At 36.5% G+C, this 18,750-nt stretch overlaps 1 protein-coding gene across 1 annotated transcript in view; it reads right to left on the reverse strand.

The window, feature by feature from the left end:
- Nucleotides 1–9,114: 9,114 nt before the first annotated feature.
- RAB28 (RAB28, member RAS oncogene family) overlaps nucleotides 9,115–18,750 on the reverse strand; it is a gene marked incomplete at its 5' end in the record, with an annotated part of 59,153 nt that continues 49,517 nt past the window's right edge. The window contains 2 exons of the mRNA XM_008950264.1: nucleotides 9,115–9,319; nucleotides 16,359–16,436. Of these exons, the coding sequence (XP_008948512.1) occupies nucleotides 9,227–9,319; nucleotides 16,359–16,436 (171 nt within the window). The remainder of the gene's footprint in view (nucleotides 9,320–16,358; nucleotides 16,437–18,750) is intronic.

Below are 18,750 nucleotides of genomic sequence, written 5' to 3' on the forward strand. Positions count from 1 at the left end.
ATTACCAGGGAGGTCACCCTGCAAAGCATCGCAAGACACAGGCACCTTAAGTGGTTTGTACAAAAGCACACAGGAAGTATTTGCATTTCCTCCAACTCGGAGCCAGAGATGCCATTCTCCCAATTTCTGTTGAAAACACCCATCTGCAGTGCCCAGTTCCACATAATCTTAAAAGACATTATGATTTGAATTTCTTGGTGAATAGTTGTCAATTAGACTAGTTAGGTCCTATAAGCCAGGAAAAAAGTCACCCAAAACAAACAACACCCCCCCCAAAAAAAAGAACACTCACCGACCCCTAATGTTCATCAGTTCACCCATTTTCATTGCCCAGCACTTGCACCACACTGGAGGGTGAAGAACAAACAATCACAAAGATCAGAATGACCAGCAGCTACTTATACCATCCTCTTTTAACAGATATTGCAGCACCATATTGAATGTTACTCAGAGAGCTGGCTAATGAAGTCTGTGCCTGCAAAAGGATATGGATTCAAACTTTTTCAAATCTGAGTCAGATTCCGTGGTCATGATCAGAATATGGGAGAACAATAACAATTCACTTCTTTATTGCAGGAAATCTTTAATGTCTGACAAACCTGCCATGGTAACAGATCTCTGGCTCTGTAAAAATTCCAAAGATAAATACAGGAAAGTTGCAAAATGCAGTTTCCACACATCAACTGATCTCTAAGAAAAGCTTTCACCCTCCTCCCCTCCTCCTTTCTCTCCTGTCAACTTCCCTGATGATAACTCAAACCAGGTACAGCTGATTAACTTCAAACACAGAAACAAATAAGGATGTTTCTAAGAACATAGCTTGCATGTAGCTCTCTGCAATCTAACAGGAAAGTTGTTTTTCATATGCTGAATGATAAAGAGGATTTTTACCAGTACAAGATCATTGCTAATGATTTAGGGCTCTTCATGGACTCTACAGCTGCCATAATCTACCCTATTTGTGTTGGCAGAAATAGACAGAAATCTAAAGATCTGATTCAGAAAACCTGAATTTTTATTCATAGAGGGCACAAAATGTACCCTGGGGGAGGAACATCTATGAATAATGGAGGTTAGTAATATTACTACACAGAGGACAGTAATGATCAATTAGCAGTCACTCATAGATCTCTGTGATTTGAAGCACCTCTGTGCAAAAAAGAGTTATAGGACTTTATCGTACAACAAAATGCAGAGCTGACAGCCCAGTTCTTGCGCTGATCCCATCTAGCATTTCTCTACATTTCCACATGGCCACCCCACAGATCAGTGTAGGACTTACATGATACACAAGACCTTGCACGGACCCTGACCACAGCCTTCTTTCATGTGTATGATTTATGCTACCATGGAGATGCGCATATGTGCACAAATCCACCTTTATTTTGAAATTGTTACATTTTCCTTGAGTCTGTTTTGTTTCTGGAGGGCATAGATTTCCTACTCCCCAGTATCAATTACTCTAAGTTTTTCCCCCATATTTATTTTAATGAAATTCTATTAATAGGGCTGAATTATATGAACTCAAATACATGTTTTTGGAATACATACACAGGTAGCAACACTATCAGACAGCATTAGGTATAAGAACACAGCACGGGTGTCACATGAGCACCTATATAACAGCTGCAAGGAACTATATTCGCTCTGCACATGGAATGGGAATATTCACCTGGTATTTCTAGACTTCATCAACCTGGGTCATTTCCAAGCTGAACCAGTGTGGTTAGTGAGTCTGCACTGCAACAAGCTTCTCAGCCAAAGAGGAAAAGACTATGTCCACATCTAAGAGGATGCAGAAACATCCAACCTGTTGTCACAACTAGACAACTACAGCAAATTCACACCTGCCTAAAAAAAGTTTTTCTTATCCAAAAGACAATGGAAGAAACTCAGCTGCTGGTGGCACAGAAAAATCAAACTAATTGTATCTCAATCAACTAACTTACACTTCTGTGATGCCAAAAATCTATCTGAATCTTCTCCAAGCATGCTCAGCTGTACTTCAGCATCATTACTGGCTGCCACCTTGGTTTCTACTGCTGGGAACCCGGCTGGCCACCAGCTGCTCTTGACAGAAGAGACTGTAAAAACGTCTAATCAACTCAGCTACTGACTGTATGGAGACAGAGTTAAACTCTGACCTACCTTGGCCATTTGATCAGAAAGATTATCAGAACCATAGTGAAGAAAGATAGGGAGCACCCTCTTAAGACTCTTGATGATATTCAAGTTTAATTGCAACAAACACAAATTGTGCTTTTGAGTATGTGTAACTGTTGAGTACAGACTTGCTTGCATCCCTGAATTTCTCAGTGATAAAACCAGTAAAGAGGTTAAACTGAAAGACTTCCATTTCCTTTCTTACATCAGTGTGTGATTCCTGGGAGGATATGATTCGTTTTCTTGTAGTTTATGCTAGGTTGTGAGCTCACTCACTGTTATAAATGGGTTGTCTGTATAATTGTTACCAATTACATGCAAATTGCTGCTAAATGGCACAGACAGCCCATTTGTGCCAAATGTTGGTTTACACTTTGCTCTCTTTCCAAGACAGTGGGTAGATAAAAAAGCAATTGGATTGATGAGTGGGATGTCAAAATTTCTCTCCAGTTTCCATTATGCAGTTAAACATTGCCTCACCATTCTTTGACAAATACTGGAACATATCCAGAAATCACACTTCATTTTTTCCAAGATGGTGATCAAATACATCTCCAAATCTGAGCTAGAAGTACCGGCTCTTGTTTATCCTCCATGTCAGATCTGCAATTCAGACACTACAAATGGGAGATTGGTATGTTTTCCTGCACTATCAGTGAGTATTCAGTTTGCAATGAGACTTGCCAAGCGTCCACAGATTCTTTTCTCTGTTTCTGATTCATTATGAATCTGAGGACCATTTGTTCCAAAAACAGCAACTCGCCCAATGTCAAGTAAATGCTCTGATTACACAACCGAACCACATTTCAATTTTTTTCAGCTCTTCTATCATTCATACATCAGGCAACAGTATCAGAAAAGCAACTGAATATATGAGAAACACCTTTTTACTTTTTTTTCGGCTTTTTAACTTGAGAGTGGCTTTAGTTTATACCCTTCACAATGGGTAGAAAATTTAATAACACTGCAGTTCCTGAAAGAACTTCAGCCTCAAAGGCATTTATTTCAATGGAGCTAGAATTTCTGTGTCAGCAAAGTATGCCAGAATATATTTAGCATCAAGTATGCACTTAAATTTTGTAGACTTCAAGGAAACTTAAAAACACACTTAATTTTGAGCATATGCTTAAGTGCTTTTGGTGAATATTGTACCACAGGATTCTACTCTTTGTTAAGGATAGAATGCTTTCCACAGCAACATTTCCTTCTCAAGGCACAGTGTGTGTCTCTCAAATCCTCCTTTGATGTTTCTTGGTCGACTTTGTTTTTAAAAGCTCACCAGAAATCAAAAAGGATTAGTAGGTCATGATCCTGCAAGCTACCTGGTATGGATCAGCACAGGGAAGGACAGAAATGGAGTTTAGCTAGCAAAGAAAAAATGTTTGCCTGGAGCAGTTTGCAGGACCAGTTTTCTTAAGCAGAAACTAGTTTTAAAAGTTTGGAATTTTATTTTCTGTTTATAATCTTTGTAATTCTAAATAATATTTTAAATAAACAGAAACCAGAATCCAGGATTATTTAGCAGATTATAACATGTAAATATGATTATTAATTTGTATTAACACCTTCACTTATACCTCATACAACATAAGCAGTTTTTTCCATTCATCTTTAAAAGAAAAAACTTTCCTGAATCAAAGTATAATTACCATACCACATTTTGTTTTTTAAATGGGACTTAAATTATATTTTTATAAAAACATTGATTGCCAATATGACATTAGAGAGTAGAGGTAGACAGGGTCTTGAAGGTGAAATTAAAAAGAAATCTAGATTCCTATTTCCTCCAGAATTCAGTGCTCTAAATGTGGTATCTGAGCAAACACAAGCTCTTGACCTCAAATCTATATTCTTCTCCGAGCTTCATCCACTAGGATAAGGAATGCTGTGTAGCGGTTAAATACAAAACAAACCTGAAATGGTACCTTCTGAGGTTTGGTTCTGACCAGCCTTTGAAACAAGATTGCTTTCAGTCAATTGGTTATTTCAGCACTTGACATCACCCCCACATAAAACAAGGCAAATGGCCAATTAGCTAACTGGAAGTTTTCCAGTTCAAAATGGTGCCAAAATGAACGAAGATGAAGTGGAGTAGGAAAAAAAAAAAAGTTTAAATTGGCTGAACAGTCAGCTCTCTATGGGAAGCTGAAAATAGAAATCAGTTCATGGAACTCAGGAGCTTCACTATCTTCTATTTGGGGAAGATCAAACTTCGGCATTTGCAAGTTAAATAGAAATCTCTAAGGCTTCTAGAGAGTACTTTATAAAAAGAGGTTTTATGTAGGACCTGTGTTTTTTGCAAATAAAACTGTAGCACATTAAATTCTAATCACATTCTATTCATAGCATCTGAAATCAGAGTCTAAATTTGCTTCCTACGAGTAATTATCTGGATGGGAGTTTTAATCTCAAATGTATGCCATTATCCCTATGCAAACATGAATAAATTTTGGCTTTTTTCTTTTTAGCAGTGTTCAGCTATTTTGACATTTTAAATGGTTATGAGTTGGTTTTAAATAAAGACAGCCTAAGGAAATCAGATGATATGTTAAGCAGTAGTACTTGAACTAGGAAAGAAAAGAATACAACACTGAGGAACAACGTCTTTGTTTGGGAAAAAAATGCTCAGATTCCAGAAGGAAAAGTGGTTAATCACATAGCTTTGTAAATATAATTTCTATAAGACTCAATGCGGCTTTAAAGGCATCTATCTGGCCCCTCATACAAACTCTTAAGCTACATCAGAAATGAATGCAAGTATTCCAGACAGGAAAAATTCTCCTGCGGAAGATTTCTCATTATTACAAAATTGTTGATTATGTTATGGAACAGCAATTTAGTCTTCTGTCAACGACAAAATATAAACAAGACAGTACAGTTCTACATATATATACATACACAAAGATTTACTTTGAAAGGGCTGAAAACAAGTCATGGGGGGGTTTGTTTCCCCCTCTGTCAGCTACAGGTGTTGGGCAAACTCGGAGCAGCGATCCAAGCACGGCATAGGTACACAGCCACTTCAGTGCCATTTGCTCTTCCCAGTAACACCTAAATATTTGGTCCTAGATCAACACATGAAACAGGTACACCTGAACAGTGCTTTCTACTACAAGTTGTATGAAAAGGTCATGATCATCATGAAACAAAGATTACAAGCCGCCTTTTGTGAAAACACAACATTCCTAACAAAATACATGTGAAAAGGAAAAGAATGATTTTGTCTTATCTAAATTGTCACTGCCATCAAAATGTAAAAGAATAGCCAACTTTCAATATTATTATTTTTTTTTCAACACAAAATTATTATACAATTATGGTTACCAGGTTCATTATCAGGAGAATTTGCCAGTGTTTACTCTGACAAGCAAATTAGCTCTGCATTTAGAGGAAGCTGTCTGATCCAATACCCCTTCAGCTCCAGGGGAACACAAACAGTGCTGTATGGAACAGGTTTTTTTGGTAAATAGGTCTAGTGATGCAGATAGCTAGCATAGGCAATTTTCAAATTCCTCAAAAGAACACACTTCACATATATCTTTTCTAGTGACCTTCTATGTGTCCTTAAAAAACAAACAAACAAAAATGTTTTAACATTATTCTGGTTAAAAAGAAGTCACATATCTTTTCATAACTTTTATGAACTGTCAAAAAAACAATGATTTTGTGATGCCTCTGAATACGTCACATGTCCTGGCACTCAGCAGCTGCTTGTAAGGGAAAATATTTTCACACTGCCGTTTGTGAAAAAGACTCAATTTTACCACACCAAATTTCAGAACCACAAAAGAAGATGCTCAAGTCTAATAACGCTTCAAATACATGTTTTAAAAGCCCTGGCAATCTAACATACAGCCAGACACAATGTACCCATTGCTATCCACCACATCACACCAGACTGACCCTAGCAAGGAGCTGAACTTAGAAACAAGTTTTAGCTGCGGAGATGTTACTGAAATGATTAGTTACAACAGCTCTGAACAGGCAGATCACTTCACCAGTGTGGATCTGTGTAAGATCAGGGCCTGAACACTTCTCTTCCCTTCATCTGGCCTCAGCTTCGGGAAAAAACATGCTTCCTCCCACCCAAGCCCCGCTCCCCATGTCAATGGACATTAAGCATATGTTGCCTCACTTTTGGAAAGTGTTGCATTATTTAACTTCATTGTTTGTTGAATTGCTTTCAACCAGTTCTCACCTTGCAAAAAAACTTTTAAGTGCATTAATATGGCCCATGTTTAAACTCCATCATACGTGATTTTTGTGGATCAGTAGTGGGACACCACTTACAAAAGATGACAGGGCTCAGGGTGGCTCGCCTGCCTCCCTCGAACACACCCCTCTCACTGAATTTGTTTCTATCCCTCCAGACAGCTCTTGCTTTTCCTGCAGAACAGCATCTACTACCTCTCTCCATGTTGCTTAATCCTCCAGAATTATCCGACTTTTCTGCTCAGCCTGGTGGAAACTTGGGCCACAGTGGTGGCAAAGGCACCCCTGAATCTTAAACCCCAGCTGCTGCAGAACTTCAAAGGCAGCTACCACAGCTAAGTATTTAGACTGCAGCTGGAATCCCAAGGCTCAAGGTGGGGTCCTCCGGGCTGAGCAAAAAGAGCAAAGCTCATTTGTAAGGATTAAAGCATGGACAGGTAATGGATCTAAATGGGGTGGGAAGGGTAGAGAAAGACAGGGAGAGTAGAAGTCAGTATACAATACAGAAAATCTGAGGAGGTTAAGAGGGGCAGCAAAAGGAGGGGCTGGGGGCACAGAAGACAAGAGATTCCTGGTTAGAGTAAATAAGATACATGTATGTTAGGGAGGAAGAATAAGAGCAGCTTGGAAATGTAAACAAAAATATCTTCAGAGGAAGGAAGGCGTTAACATAGAAAATGGTGAAAAGATCAATGGGAATAAAACATAAAAGGATGTGTAAGTTAAAGACAGCTAGAAAAACAGACATTAAGAACAAAAGACCATGATGAGATGGAGATGTAAAATCCACCTCTAAAACAGCTTGGACTGTGATATGCATCACAGCCTTCATACCTCAGGATTACCCTAAACGATAAGCAAAAGGTTTTTTATTATTCAGGGTAATAATGGGCTTTGTATATCAAGTTATGCAAAAGCATTTCCTTCTGAAAAGTGAGATCAGAGGTTTTTAAGAAGAAAACACTGTTTAAGGCTATTCTACATACTCCATGGGAAGCAGGACTATGAAGTTGACTCACGTACACTATAGAAAGATGTTCTTAGCCATCTAGCTGAGCCAGGTTGTGCTCAGCCCCTTAGAGAGGGGGCAGTTCTCATGAACACTTGAACATATGTGCAGAGCTCAGGACAAAAAAAAACACCAAAAAATCTGAGGGTTAAAAAAAAAACCAACTTACCAAATGCTTTAGAGGGCATAAACTTGTAAACTTATCAGCTACTGCAGAAAAACTTTTTAAACAGAAGTTCTCAACCGGTGACAATGGAAAATAGTTCACCTTTCAGCTGCATTTAACTGCAAGGTAGAGCTATCCAGTGCGACACTAACTCCGTGGGACAAAAGCAAGAGCACAGACTGTAACCCTAGAATAAGTCATTTACTGCAAATTCACACCTACCTTAGTGTATAATATTATCTCAGCTTGTTTCTTTGAATTTCCCACATTTCAATGATAAAACATTAAAACACTAAGTATACATTAACTATATTACACTGTCATGTAGTTATAAAAGTGCATGTCGAGCTGCATGTTGTATGGTTTAAAAATGGCTCTTTTCCATGAACTAGGAACATACCACAATAGTAACAGAGATCACAGTTTTGCCATCTGCTTTTTTTTTCCCCCAATATGGTTATAATAGTTTAATTACTTTATTAAACTACTAATTCTTTAACTGTTCCATCTATTAAGCACATGAACACTCACTTGAAGGACGTTTTCACTTGTGATACACAAGTTTTCTTCAGCCTCATTGATTTTCCTAATTTCCAAACGTTTTGTTGTACTTCATAAGAAAATACATTCTGGAGTTACAACAGGAAAAGATTCCTAGTTTGTAATAAAGTTAGCTTATTTCTTTTTTCTCTCCTTAGCTTTCTATTCAGATATGGCAGCGGAGAACTGAACATCTGAAAGACTGCTAGAAAAGGAATAAGAGGAGAAATGTGATGATCCCACAGCAGACAGCTTTTTAAATTGTCATTTACTCTGAACTAGAAAGAAGAGTACCAGGCCAAAAGTCATTCAGTTATTAAAAGTTACTGATCCTAATTGATCTATTAACAGTTTCTAATGTGTGCTGAATCTATCACTCAACATTTACAGCCCAAACTGTTGACTACAGTTAATCCACATTCATGAAGACATATGAGGTACCTACTAGTGCAAGAAGCAATGCTGATGCGGTAACAAGAATACACAAACACACTAGCATGTTTCAGAGCTTCCATTGATACAACTTCAGACTTCAGAGAAGTAACTGTTTATATTACACTTTATTTCAAGCACTGTTTCCTATTGGATACAATTTATACTATGTATATATATTAATGGAATATTTTCCAAATTTTCCCTAGATAAAATATATTATGTGCTTAAAATTATTCCAGCAATAGCTTTTCCAGGTTACATTTTGCTGAGTGTTAGTTCAGATCACGGGGCGGGGGGGGAGGGGAAAGACAAAAAAACACTTTTAAAATGCTTTGGCAAAATACCCTTCCATGGTGATGTCTTTAAAAGTATTCTGAATGCAGGACTTCTTCATCCATTTTTATTGGTATCAGTCAAACAGATAGGAGGAAACATATAAACAGAGGTATACAGCTTTATTTAAATATAATTTAAAAGAATATAGATCTTAATTTTTCAAAGCCTGTGGTCTCACGTTTGAACTTCAGCCAGTGAAGAAGCTGCCTCCTGCTTCTCAGGGTATAATGGTCCAACATGGTTGTGAAACCTCTAATTGCATTGCTGTGATGGCCTCTGTTAAAACAAAGTTCCTGGTAATCCCAGAGCCTGTGTCAAGGTAGGAGGACCGACCAGGGTATCAAAACCATGAAGGGACAGCATGGTCACTGAACTGCACACATTGTGCTCCGAGGAGGATTGACGGTTCTTGTCACAGGCTCCTGACTGTAGTTGACAATATCTGCCTTCACCACCCTCTGTCATAAAAGAAAATACAGTAACAATCAGAAAATACAATCTTCATGCTAGCAGAGCATTCAACGGATATTTTACTATGAAATATGAAGTAGAATATTGGGCAAAACAGACACCATTTAGGGTTTTTTTTCATTACCTTACAGAAAGTCTTATCAGGTGCTAATTACTCTAAGTACCAGTTTATACACACTAAGCAGAAGGAAGTGCATTGGTAGGTTTTCACAACACTACAAATGGAACATGACTTCTTTGCAAACGCAATGAATACAATTGTATTTAAATAAAAATTATTTTGTATGAAAATAATAAATACTTACAAAGACTATAGATCACATTCTTTCAGTGCCTAAATTGTAACTGGAAATTGTATACAAGGTTGTTTTGCTGTCTTTACTGCAAGCACTTCACAGGAAAATATGGACAGAATTCAAATCAACTTTCAAATACAATGGTATTTCAAAAAAGCTTTGACAGGCAGGCTGACTAAAGACTAGATTAAAAGAGTCTCTCTATACTAAAGAAGTTTATTTTCTAATACAGATCCAGCAGATGTTACTCATTCTACTTACAAGGCATTTGATAAGACTTGGTCTCTCCTATATGAGAAGGAATTGAAAGTTCAATTTTGTGTCCATTTCCATTTGAGGTAGCTATGTAACATTTTGAATATACAGCACTGAAGCACCTTCCTAATACAGTAACATGAAGTATTTCAAAGTTTCTGTGTAATACTCAGTTATTAGAAACACCATGTAATTGCACACAGAGTTCTAAATGAATATGTTAAGTAATACAAGTGCTTACAGACACAAAACATACTATTCCACAGAACTTACTGTAACAGCTGTTATTTCATGTAAAAGCAATGCAGCTTGACAAAAAAAGCCCCAAGTTTTCCACCAATACCTGAACTATTGCATTGAGCAGACTTTGCTCTGGCAGTTGGAAGTGTTGTGATGTTGGTTATCTTCTTCAGGATATTTCACTAGTTCTGCCCTGACCACATGCTGTTAGTCATGTACCGACATAATGGATAGAGGGCAAGGAGAAGAACATAAGAAGGAAAGAGAAGGGAAAAAAAATGGAAAAATTGATCAGTAGTTGAAAAGAATGAATGAATGGCATAAAAAGACTATGCAGAAGCAAAATGAAAATGCAATTCTCTTCCAGGCCTTACGCTGACACAAGAGCAACGTGTCCAGCTGAAAGCATCACTTTCAGCATCAGGGCTGTTTCTCAAGCTTCTGCAAGGACATGCCCTTCCAAAGCACCAAAGTGAGACATTCATACATGCAACTAACAGAAGCATATTAAAGCAAGAGAAGAGACAGAATAAAAAGGAAGGTAGTTCAGAGGAACAAAAGATGACAATGGCCTATTCCTTTAAGTCCAAGGTAGTTAAATATTACAGTAGTCACCTTCCTATCCACAGTTGTTACAAGTGCGTTAGATGTACACATGCATCTTTTCCATTACAAAACTACTGCATTATAGCTAAATACATAAAGTAAAAACAGTGACATATTAACCTCATATCTAGGTGCTGCAAGCTTTGATTTTTCTTTACTTCACAAAAAAATAGAAGGGTCTCATTTTTCCCCTTAAGGACAAACAAAACTGAAAGTTTTCTCACTATTAGTACAGTGTTCATGCAAAGGGAAGAAAAATTCATAGAACAATTTTAGCAAAGAAGTAACAGAGGAGGTGACTCTGCTAAGAATGGTGCCCTACACCAGTTTAATATTTTTTTCTTAAATACTTCAACTTTTACACACATATTTTCATGGTTAAAATTAATGGATAAATGAATAAAAACTATTATTTTAAAGGAAACAATATTTAAACTGGATTATACTAATATATAAACAGTATACGTTAAAGATTACCTCTGTAAATAAAACCTGTATGTCAAAGAAGAAGCAATAATTGAATTGGCTGGTAAGGGATCTGGATTTATTAGCTGCTGATGTATTCGTCTTGAGTTTAATTGATCACGTTCATATTATCTTATCTAGTGGACAACACTCATGATTTACTGGACTCCTAGACTGATGTTATCAACGGAAAGGTTGCCAAATCCCATGTAAGGCAGTAGTAGGAGTTTTAGCATTAAACAGTGTTATCTGACCTCACAGGACCTAGTTTCTTCATACCAATCTTTTGACTAGAGTTGAGGGGAAAAAAAAAAAAAAAAAGTCTTACAATCAGTAGTCAATTAATTTTTCCTCAACACATTGGTCTAAATCCCATCCTGTAAACACAGGCAGGTTAGTGACCCATGCTTAGTCACGCTGTAGCAAGAAACTGACTATTACAAATTACTTGGATTTTCTAAAGGTATTTCTTCTAAATAAGAATAAAAAAATACCACTGCAAGATTTCTTGTATTAACTTTATGGTAATTAAAAACTTGGGCTTCCTTGTATCATTTTCTATGGCATATTGCCATAGCTCAAACCACTGTCAACAATGAGAAATAACCTTTCTTGGCTCAGGTGCTCTGAATTCCATATCTGACTTATCTGCCAAACATTTTATTGTGCAAAGCTGGCAAACACACCCTAGTTTGCTGAACTGGCATATAGTTAAAGAAAAAACTACACATCACTTACAAAAATGCTAGCTCTTGCCAGTGCCAAGGAACAGATTTGTATCCCATACAGTTTTTACACTATGGTTGAAAGTAAAAAATATAGAAAGAAAAACATTTGATTAGTAAAGGAGCTATTTCCTCAAATTTCATCAGACCCTTGTGATTTAAAAGAGAGAGTATTCTGAGGACTGAAAATAAGTCAGAATTGCAATTTTCCTGCTTTGGAACTGTTCCACTTCAAAAACATGCTCTACTTTCCAGTCATGCATAAAGAGCAATCTAGTTCTTTGTTCCACCACAGTTTTGTCCAAATAAAGGTTTGATTAACAGTCATCTCAGCATGTTAACGGACAAGGTTTAGTAGCTCTAGCTGAGATAGTCTGAAAACTTACCACCCCCATATGTCTGTCCTATTCCTCTGCTGGAGATCACTGCTGCCAAAGGAGAGCTGGTGGAATGTAACGTGTACTTGCACCTCATCCGCTTCAGCACAAAGTCTGGCAGCTTCACTTAAAAACAACTTTCAGCAGCAGTTTAAGCTAAGCTGCTCAACTTCACCCTGATGTGGCCAAGGCACATGATCACCTTCCATTTTCTGATTCTGCTGTGGGAGTGATAAATTCCAGCAAAAGGGCAGTAACAAATAGATTGGGCTGCATTAAAATCTTAAACTGCTGCAGCTGTTTTCTAAAACAATGTATGGTAAATCGATTTCCAAGGCTTGTTCCTGCAGTTAATTAAGTTGAGATGATAATTTCAAGGGGACCAAGAACTCCATCCACTTTTCACAGGAACTTGTGCAGTTCTGTCTGTCACGAAAGCTCAAAAGTCTTAAGTCAAGCCCCACAAATTCACACAAGTTAATATAATAGTGCTTGTGATTCCTGTTATTTATTTCTAACCACCTGGGAGTTACTTTAAGATCTTCCTAGTGACTGTGACAACTAAAAGTCATTTTAAACACAAGCAACACAACCTCGAGGCACAAAATCAAAAGTGCTAGAAATATTTTTTTAAGAGTATTCTCAATATTAGACAATCAGTAATAATGATGAAATGCATAATTAAACATGATTGAAATACAGCATCTCACTGTTGGCATTTTACACAAACTCAGTATTTCATCTTATACTTCCTTGCCACCTAGATTGAATTAAGACATCTTATGTTCTCTGACAAACGTATTCAAGCAGCAACCTTCCCATTTTTCAAAACAAGGAAGTTTCACATTACACAGAATATGGAAAATTAAAAGATATAATCCAGTGTGTAAATGGTGCACATTTGTAAAAACTAAAATATATTTTACTCTTTGTTTGAAGATTAAATCCAGGTCAACATTTGCATGCTTACTGATTTAAGGACAAGTCACACTTACTATAGTATTGTTTTATTTGTTCCTTTATAGCATTTATCTAGCCTCAATCTATTTATTGATCTACTTTTATAGTCTTATCGCCAATACCTAGAGTATTAAATGCTTAAAAATTTTAAGGAATACATTCAGATAACTGTTCCACAAGTGAAGGAAGCTCTGTGCCCATTTTACAGATGGAAAGAAAAAGAAAACCCATCACCATACTAATAGACCTGTACCTGTCATAAAAGTCTGTGGTAAACTAGAAACCTAGTAACGGCAACCTCATCTAGCACCACCTCCTTTAAAGCCAAGAGACCAGCTCCACGCTCTTGGGAAACAGCATCACACACCACTTCAGTTAGGCTTTTCCATTGCAAACACAGTTCTCTCAAGAAATGGCCTTCTATTCATCCCCCTGAGGATATGAAGGTTAAAATTTTCCTTCTCCTGTTTTACATAGAGCCTTTCCCTTTCTTATCTTAATAAGTGACCAGGGCATTTGGTTCCATATAACAGTGAACCTTAAGATAGAGCTGACAGACAAGCACTCCAGTACAATTCCCATTGTTCCTCACTGATTTAAACTGAGGCAATTCCTACAGCTTACTAAAAATACCACTCTCAAAGGAAGCAAATGTTTTACTGGTAACAAAGAAATATTACTTGTTTGGCATAGCCTGGAACTATGCTCGATTAGCAGCACTTTCCAAAGTCAGGCAGTTGTTTTGCAGCTCTCACTCTTCAGCTACATGCACGGTGTAGGACCACATAGTGACTTCTGCAGTACCTGAACTGCAACAATGAAGTTTCCTTTCTGTCCAACTCCATTTACTGGTACTTCTGTTTGTTTTTTGTTGTTTCTCTTGGTTCTTTTTTTTTTTTTTTTTTGGTATCACTATAGCTTGGATTTGCATTAACAGTAATGTGAGGGCCACAGTGAGTATTTCATTTATGCATATGAACTTTTTATAGGCTATTGCTACTGCAATGTGCATAATGTTGACCTTGTCTGATTGACATACTACATATTTCATTGACAGGCTCAACAAAATTAAAAACTGCAATTACTATACTCAGGTAGGCAGAAGCCTACTTAAAGCTGATACCAATTTGGCATAGAAAGTTATGTACTCTTAAGTCAAGGGTAAACAGAAGTTATTATTTAAAAAGCAACTTAAAAGTAGACACTTCCTTCAGAAAACTAGAATTTTCTGTATAACTCCATTTATCATATTCTTTCTCTATAGAATATTATGAATAGTCTTTACCATACTACTGTTTGCAATAGTTTTCTAGTTTACTTCAACACAGATTGTAAATACTGCTGTGGAAAAACACTTTGAGAAGTCACATATTTATTGTCTATTTCAAAAAGCAAGAGGCCAAAATGTACATGAGAAATGTTTTGCCCTTTTTTTTTTTTTTTCTTTTAAATAAACTTGTTGACTTATTTTGTGGTACTTGATTGATGCTGGTAGTCACACGCAGTTCCAGGGTATTATACCACTAGAATAGCTATCTTCTGGTTCAGCAAGTGAATTTAAAATAAGCATACTGTAATCTCAACCACTACATAGTAAGGGTTGCCTAAGTAGTATAATCTTATTTTTGAGGTTTCTGAAACTGGGTTTGTATAAAATCTTTTTGGTTTAAACCTATGCACACAGCCTTACTGGCAGGAAAGCTATTTTTAGCAGCAGGAACTAGGAAGAAGGAGGTGGTAAAGGAAGAGGGATTACACTAGGAAATCCTCTTGCTTGCTTGCTTATTTGAACAATTAACACATTTTTGATCTCTTAACTTTCACTGATAAAAACTAAGTGACTTCCAACTCTAGTAGATACAGTTAAGCAAGTACTCACAATTTAATAAATATAGTTAGTCAAACTTTTAAAAAGAGCAAAAATATCCTTTCCCAATTAATTCATAAGAACCCAAAACAATGCTCTCATTAGAGCCATTTTGCATATAGCAACTACTGAATGGCATGAACTGCAACAAAGCTCTACTACAGGTCAGAGCAGGATACGCACTGGGGTTCTGAGGTGTTCACAGTGAAATGGCTATTTCACATCCCCAAGTCACTGTTAACCCATGTAAGAGAATGGGGGACAACCTTCTACCTATGGCTGGGAAACATTTTCCCCTCTCTCAGCCCTTTCCTGCTGTAGAGGAAATGGCAGAAAATTCAGATGGCAACACTCATAACACAAAGAACAAAACTCAAAATGCAAGGGCAGAAACTATGCAGCTCCTTTATGTGAAGATTATTCGAGATGGGTATTGTGAGAAAAATAATTGCAGATGCCAGGGAGCCATAAGATACCCAAACACATGATTCCACAAGTCTGCTTGCTGTTGAGAATGGGTATACTGAGCCAGAGCAGCATTCATTTCTCATTGCAAATGGGAAACAGTGACCTTACAAAGTCAATATTCCTTCTCTAAGGCAGACAGCCATTACTAATTCCTGTATTACACAGGCACACAATGAAAGCCAAAGTATAAAATTAACCAAACATAGGATCTGAAATAGATAACTCCTGACTCTCTGACAAATAATATTTTTTCATGTATGACAACTATGAAGATTGATTTAGAACATTTCCACTCACAGGAGCTTACGCCTTCTTTGAGCTGAATTTGTAGCATTCTAAAATAAAATGGTTTAAAATATGTAAAGAATTAAAAAAGAACACTTGTCATAAAAACTGTACTGGAAATCAATGTGATGTATTTAATGTGCATATTTATATGTATCTTCCATGCTAGCTGTATATGCATGCATATAGAGAAGTTTTCCTTTCTAAACCAAGTTTAGGCACTATTTTTACAGAAACAGCTCTTGAACTGAATTTTTTTCCTAACTTTTTGAACATACACTTTCTTGTTTCAGCAGGTTTATTGTGATGGATAAATAAGAATTATTACACTAAAAATAAGTTATTGTGAAAGTAAACAATTGTCTTCAGAACAACAGATGAAGATTGTTTTAAAGGACAGTTACTAATTCGCAATCAGATTTTTTTTTTTAAATGCTAAATAAAAAAAAAAATAAGAAAAACATGTATTTGTGGAAAATCACCTGTGATTGTTCCAATTCTGCTTTGTTTAATTTGATGCCAAGTATGTCAGCAGCAATTCTCTGAAAACACAGGAAGACCTATGGAAAAAAATTGAATTGCACTTAAATGATTAAAACCAGACTTCTTCGAGGTTCTTTCAAATATATCAAACCATTCTTTAACTGTAAACAATGAGATATCCAATATTATGACCTGTGCAAAACAGATCTGAAAATAACCTCATCTGGTACATTCAATTTTGTTTAAAAATTGGAAAAATATAACTCAACAACGGTACAAGGAATGAACAGTATGCTGGATTGTTAAGCAAAACTTCTACTTTGCATCCATAGACCTAAGTTTAAATAAACTTTTATACAGCCCACCTCTCAAATACTACTCTCAGTGCTCTAAAATATGAAAAAGGGTATATTCACTAATGTTTAGCACAAAAATATCAGCAGCATATTGTGCAACAGAGATGTAGATTCCTAGAACTGAGAACAACAGAACTGTGCATCAACGTCACCAAAATCTCTACTGCATGTTTCAAAACTATTAGCAATAAGAAAGCCAAGAAATGAATGATACATTTGTACTGAAGAGCTTTACAAAACATTACTGGTGTTACATTGAGCACAAGTATCTATGAAACAAGCAAAATGTTGTCTGGCATGCAGCAGCCTGGCAGGCGTAGACTTTGGACATGGTTTGACAGATAACATTGGCTGGCAAATCTTAAATAATTCCTTTACTTCATCTCCATCCAGTCCACCAATCTTACTGTTTAGGCAGCTGCATTTTAAATGAGATTAAAGAACACAACAGATGTTAAAGAGCAGCTTAGACTTGCACTGCTGCTGAACAGGGTAGTGTTGAGCTACACATATTTCATCTACACGGTTATTCGACTGAGCTCACAATCTAAACTGCTAACAAACATTGTTTTTCATCATGCAGCTGCCACTCTCCAAAGGTACAGCCTGTGTAGGTGCTTTTAGTAATTTTTAATGAAAATACAAACAAATAACCATTTGCACAATCTTTCTTACACCCAAGATGGAAACCAGTAAGAAATTAGTGGCACAACCAACAAACCACGGTAACTTCAAAAATAATTTGTCTTCTCTGGACTATTTGGTCTAGTACTGGTCTATTCTATTGTCATAGAGTAAGAAAGGAAATTCAGAACAGACTTACTTCTTCCAGAGACCTACTTTAAGCCATGCCAAACTCTCGGGCTTACCGAGCTAGATCACCTGCCATGAGGATGCTTTGTGCACAAAACAGCAGGCACAAGTTCAGGGCTTTGGTTATGCAATTTTATGGACAGCAAGCCAGTTAGCTACTTTAGAGCTTTCCTGACTTTCTTTTTTTCTGCCCTAATGAGACTTTTAGGCTTTACTATGTGCATAAAATTATCTTTTATAAATTACTTTGTTGGAAAGTTCTGAGGTAAACAAATCACTTTATTATTCTTAGCTATTTAAGACTCCTCTAGTCTATATCTACAGTAGCAATGGATGGCCTCTTCTTAAATCACTGTCTAGGGTAAACACCCTGTCTTTCCTGCATAACTACCCAAAGAAATGAGGATTTTGAAATGCTAGTGTGCAGTAACAGTGAAAGGGTTAATTCAAGTCTATATGGAAACTAAAAATTAACTGTAAACTATACCTCATGCATTCGTTTGTTAGTAGACATTTAAACAGAGATTTCTGGTCAATTCTTTCTAGGTATGTTCAGATTTGTTTTTAAACAGTAAGTTAAAAAAAATGCAATCAGTTATATACAGTAGGATGCTGCTGTAATTCATACTTTAATTAAAAAGACGTAATGTACATTCCTTCATAATTTGTAATGTTCAATAAATCAACCTTATAAAAAGAACTACTTTTTCTTCCAATTATCAAATCCCACAAAAAGGTGGTCTCTGAAAAAGGAATACATTTTATCAGATGCACAATTCTTTGAGTGAAGTATTAGGAAATTTCTCTCATTTCCAGCATAAAAAGCATGAATTTTCATGCTTTAAAAAAAAATATAAATAAAAGAGTTAACACAAATTTTAAGCAGAATCAGTGCTCACTGCATTTGTAACAGCAGTATTGTTAGACTTTACAGAAAAACTATTGTCTTATGGAATTAGGCAGTCCAATGTAGAAGTTTCATCAAAGATCTGAAAACAAGTGATTCTATTTGCATTAAAGATTTATACTTGCATATAATTGCACATGTTCTTACAATTTAGTAACGAAGTAAATTATGTTGTCACAAGTAACACTAAAAAGGAGACATATAGGTCTGTTCTATGGGAATGACAAACTCATGAGGCATGTGACAGAAATTGAGCAAAACAATACAATGTGACTTGACTGCAACAGTCAGCTGAAAACCCAACTTTTCTTCCCT

Source organism: Merops nubicus, unplaced genomic scaffold (assembly GCF_000691845.1).
Source record: "Merops nubicus isolate BGI_N331 unplaced genomic scaffold, ASM69184v1 scaffold4962, whole genome shotgun sequence".
In the NCBI taxonomy this organism is placed as follows: Eukaryota; Metazoa; Chordata; class Aves; order Coraciiformes; family Meropidae; genus Merops; species Merops nubicus.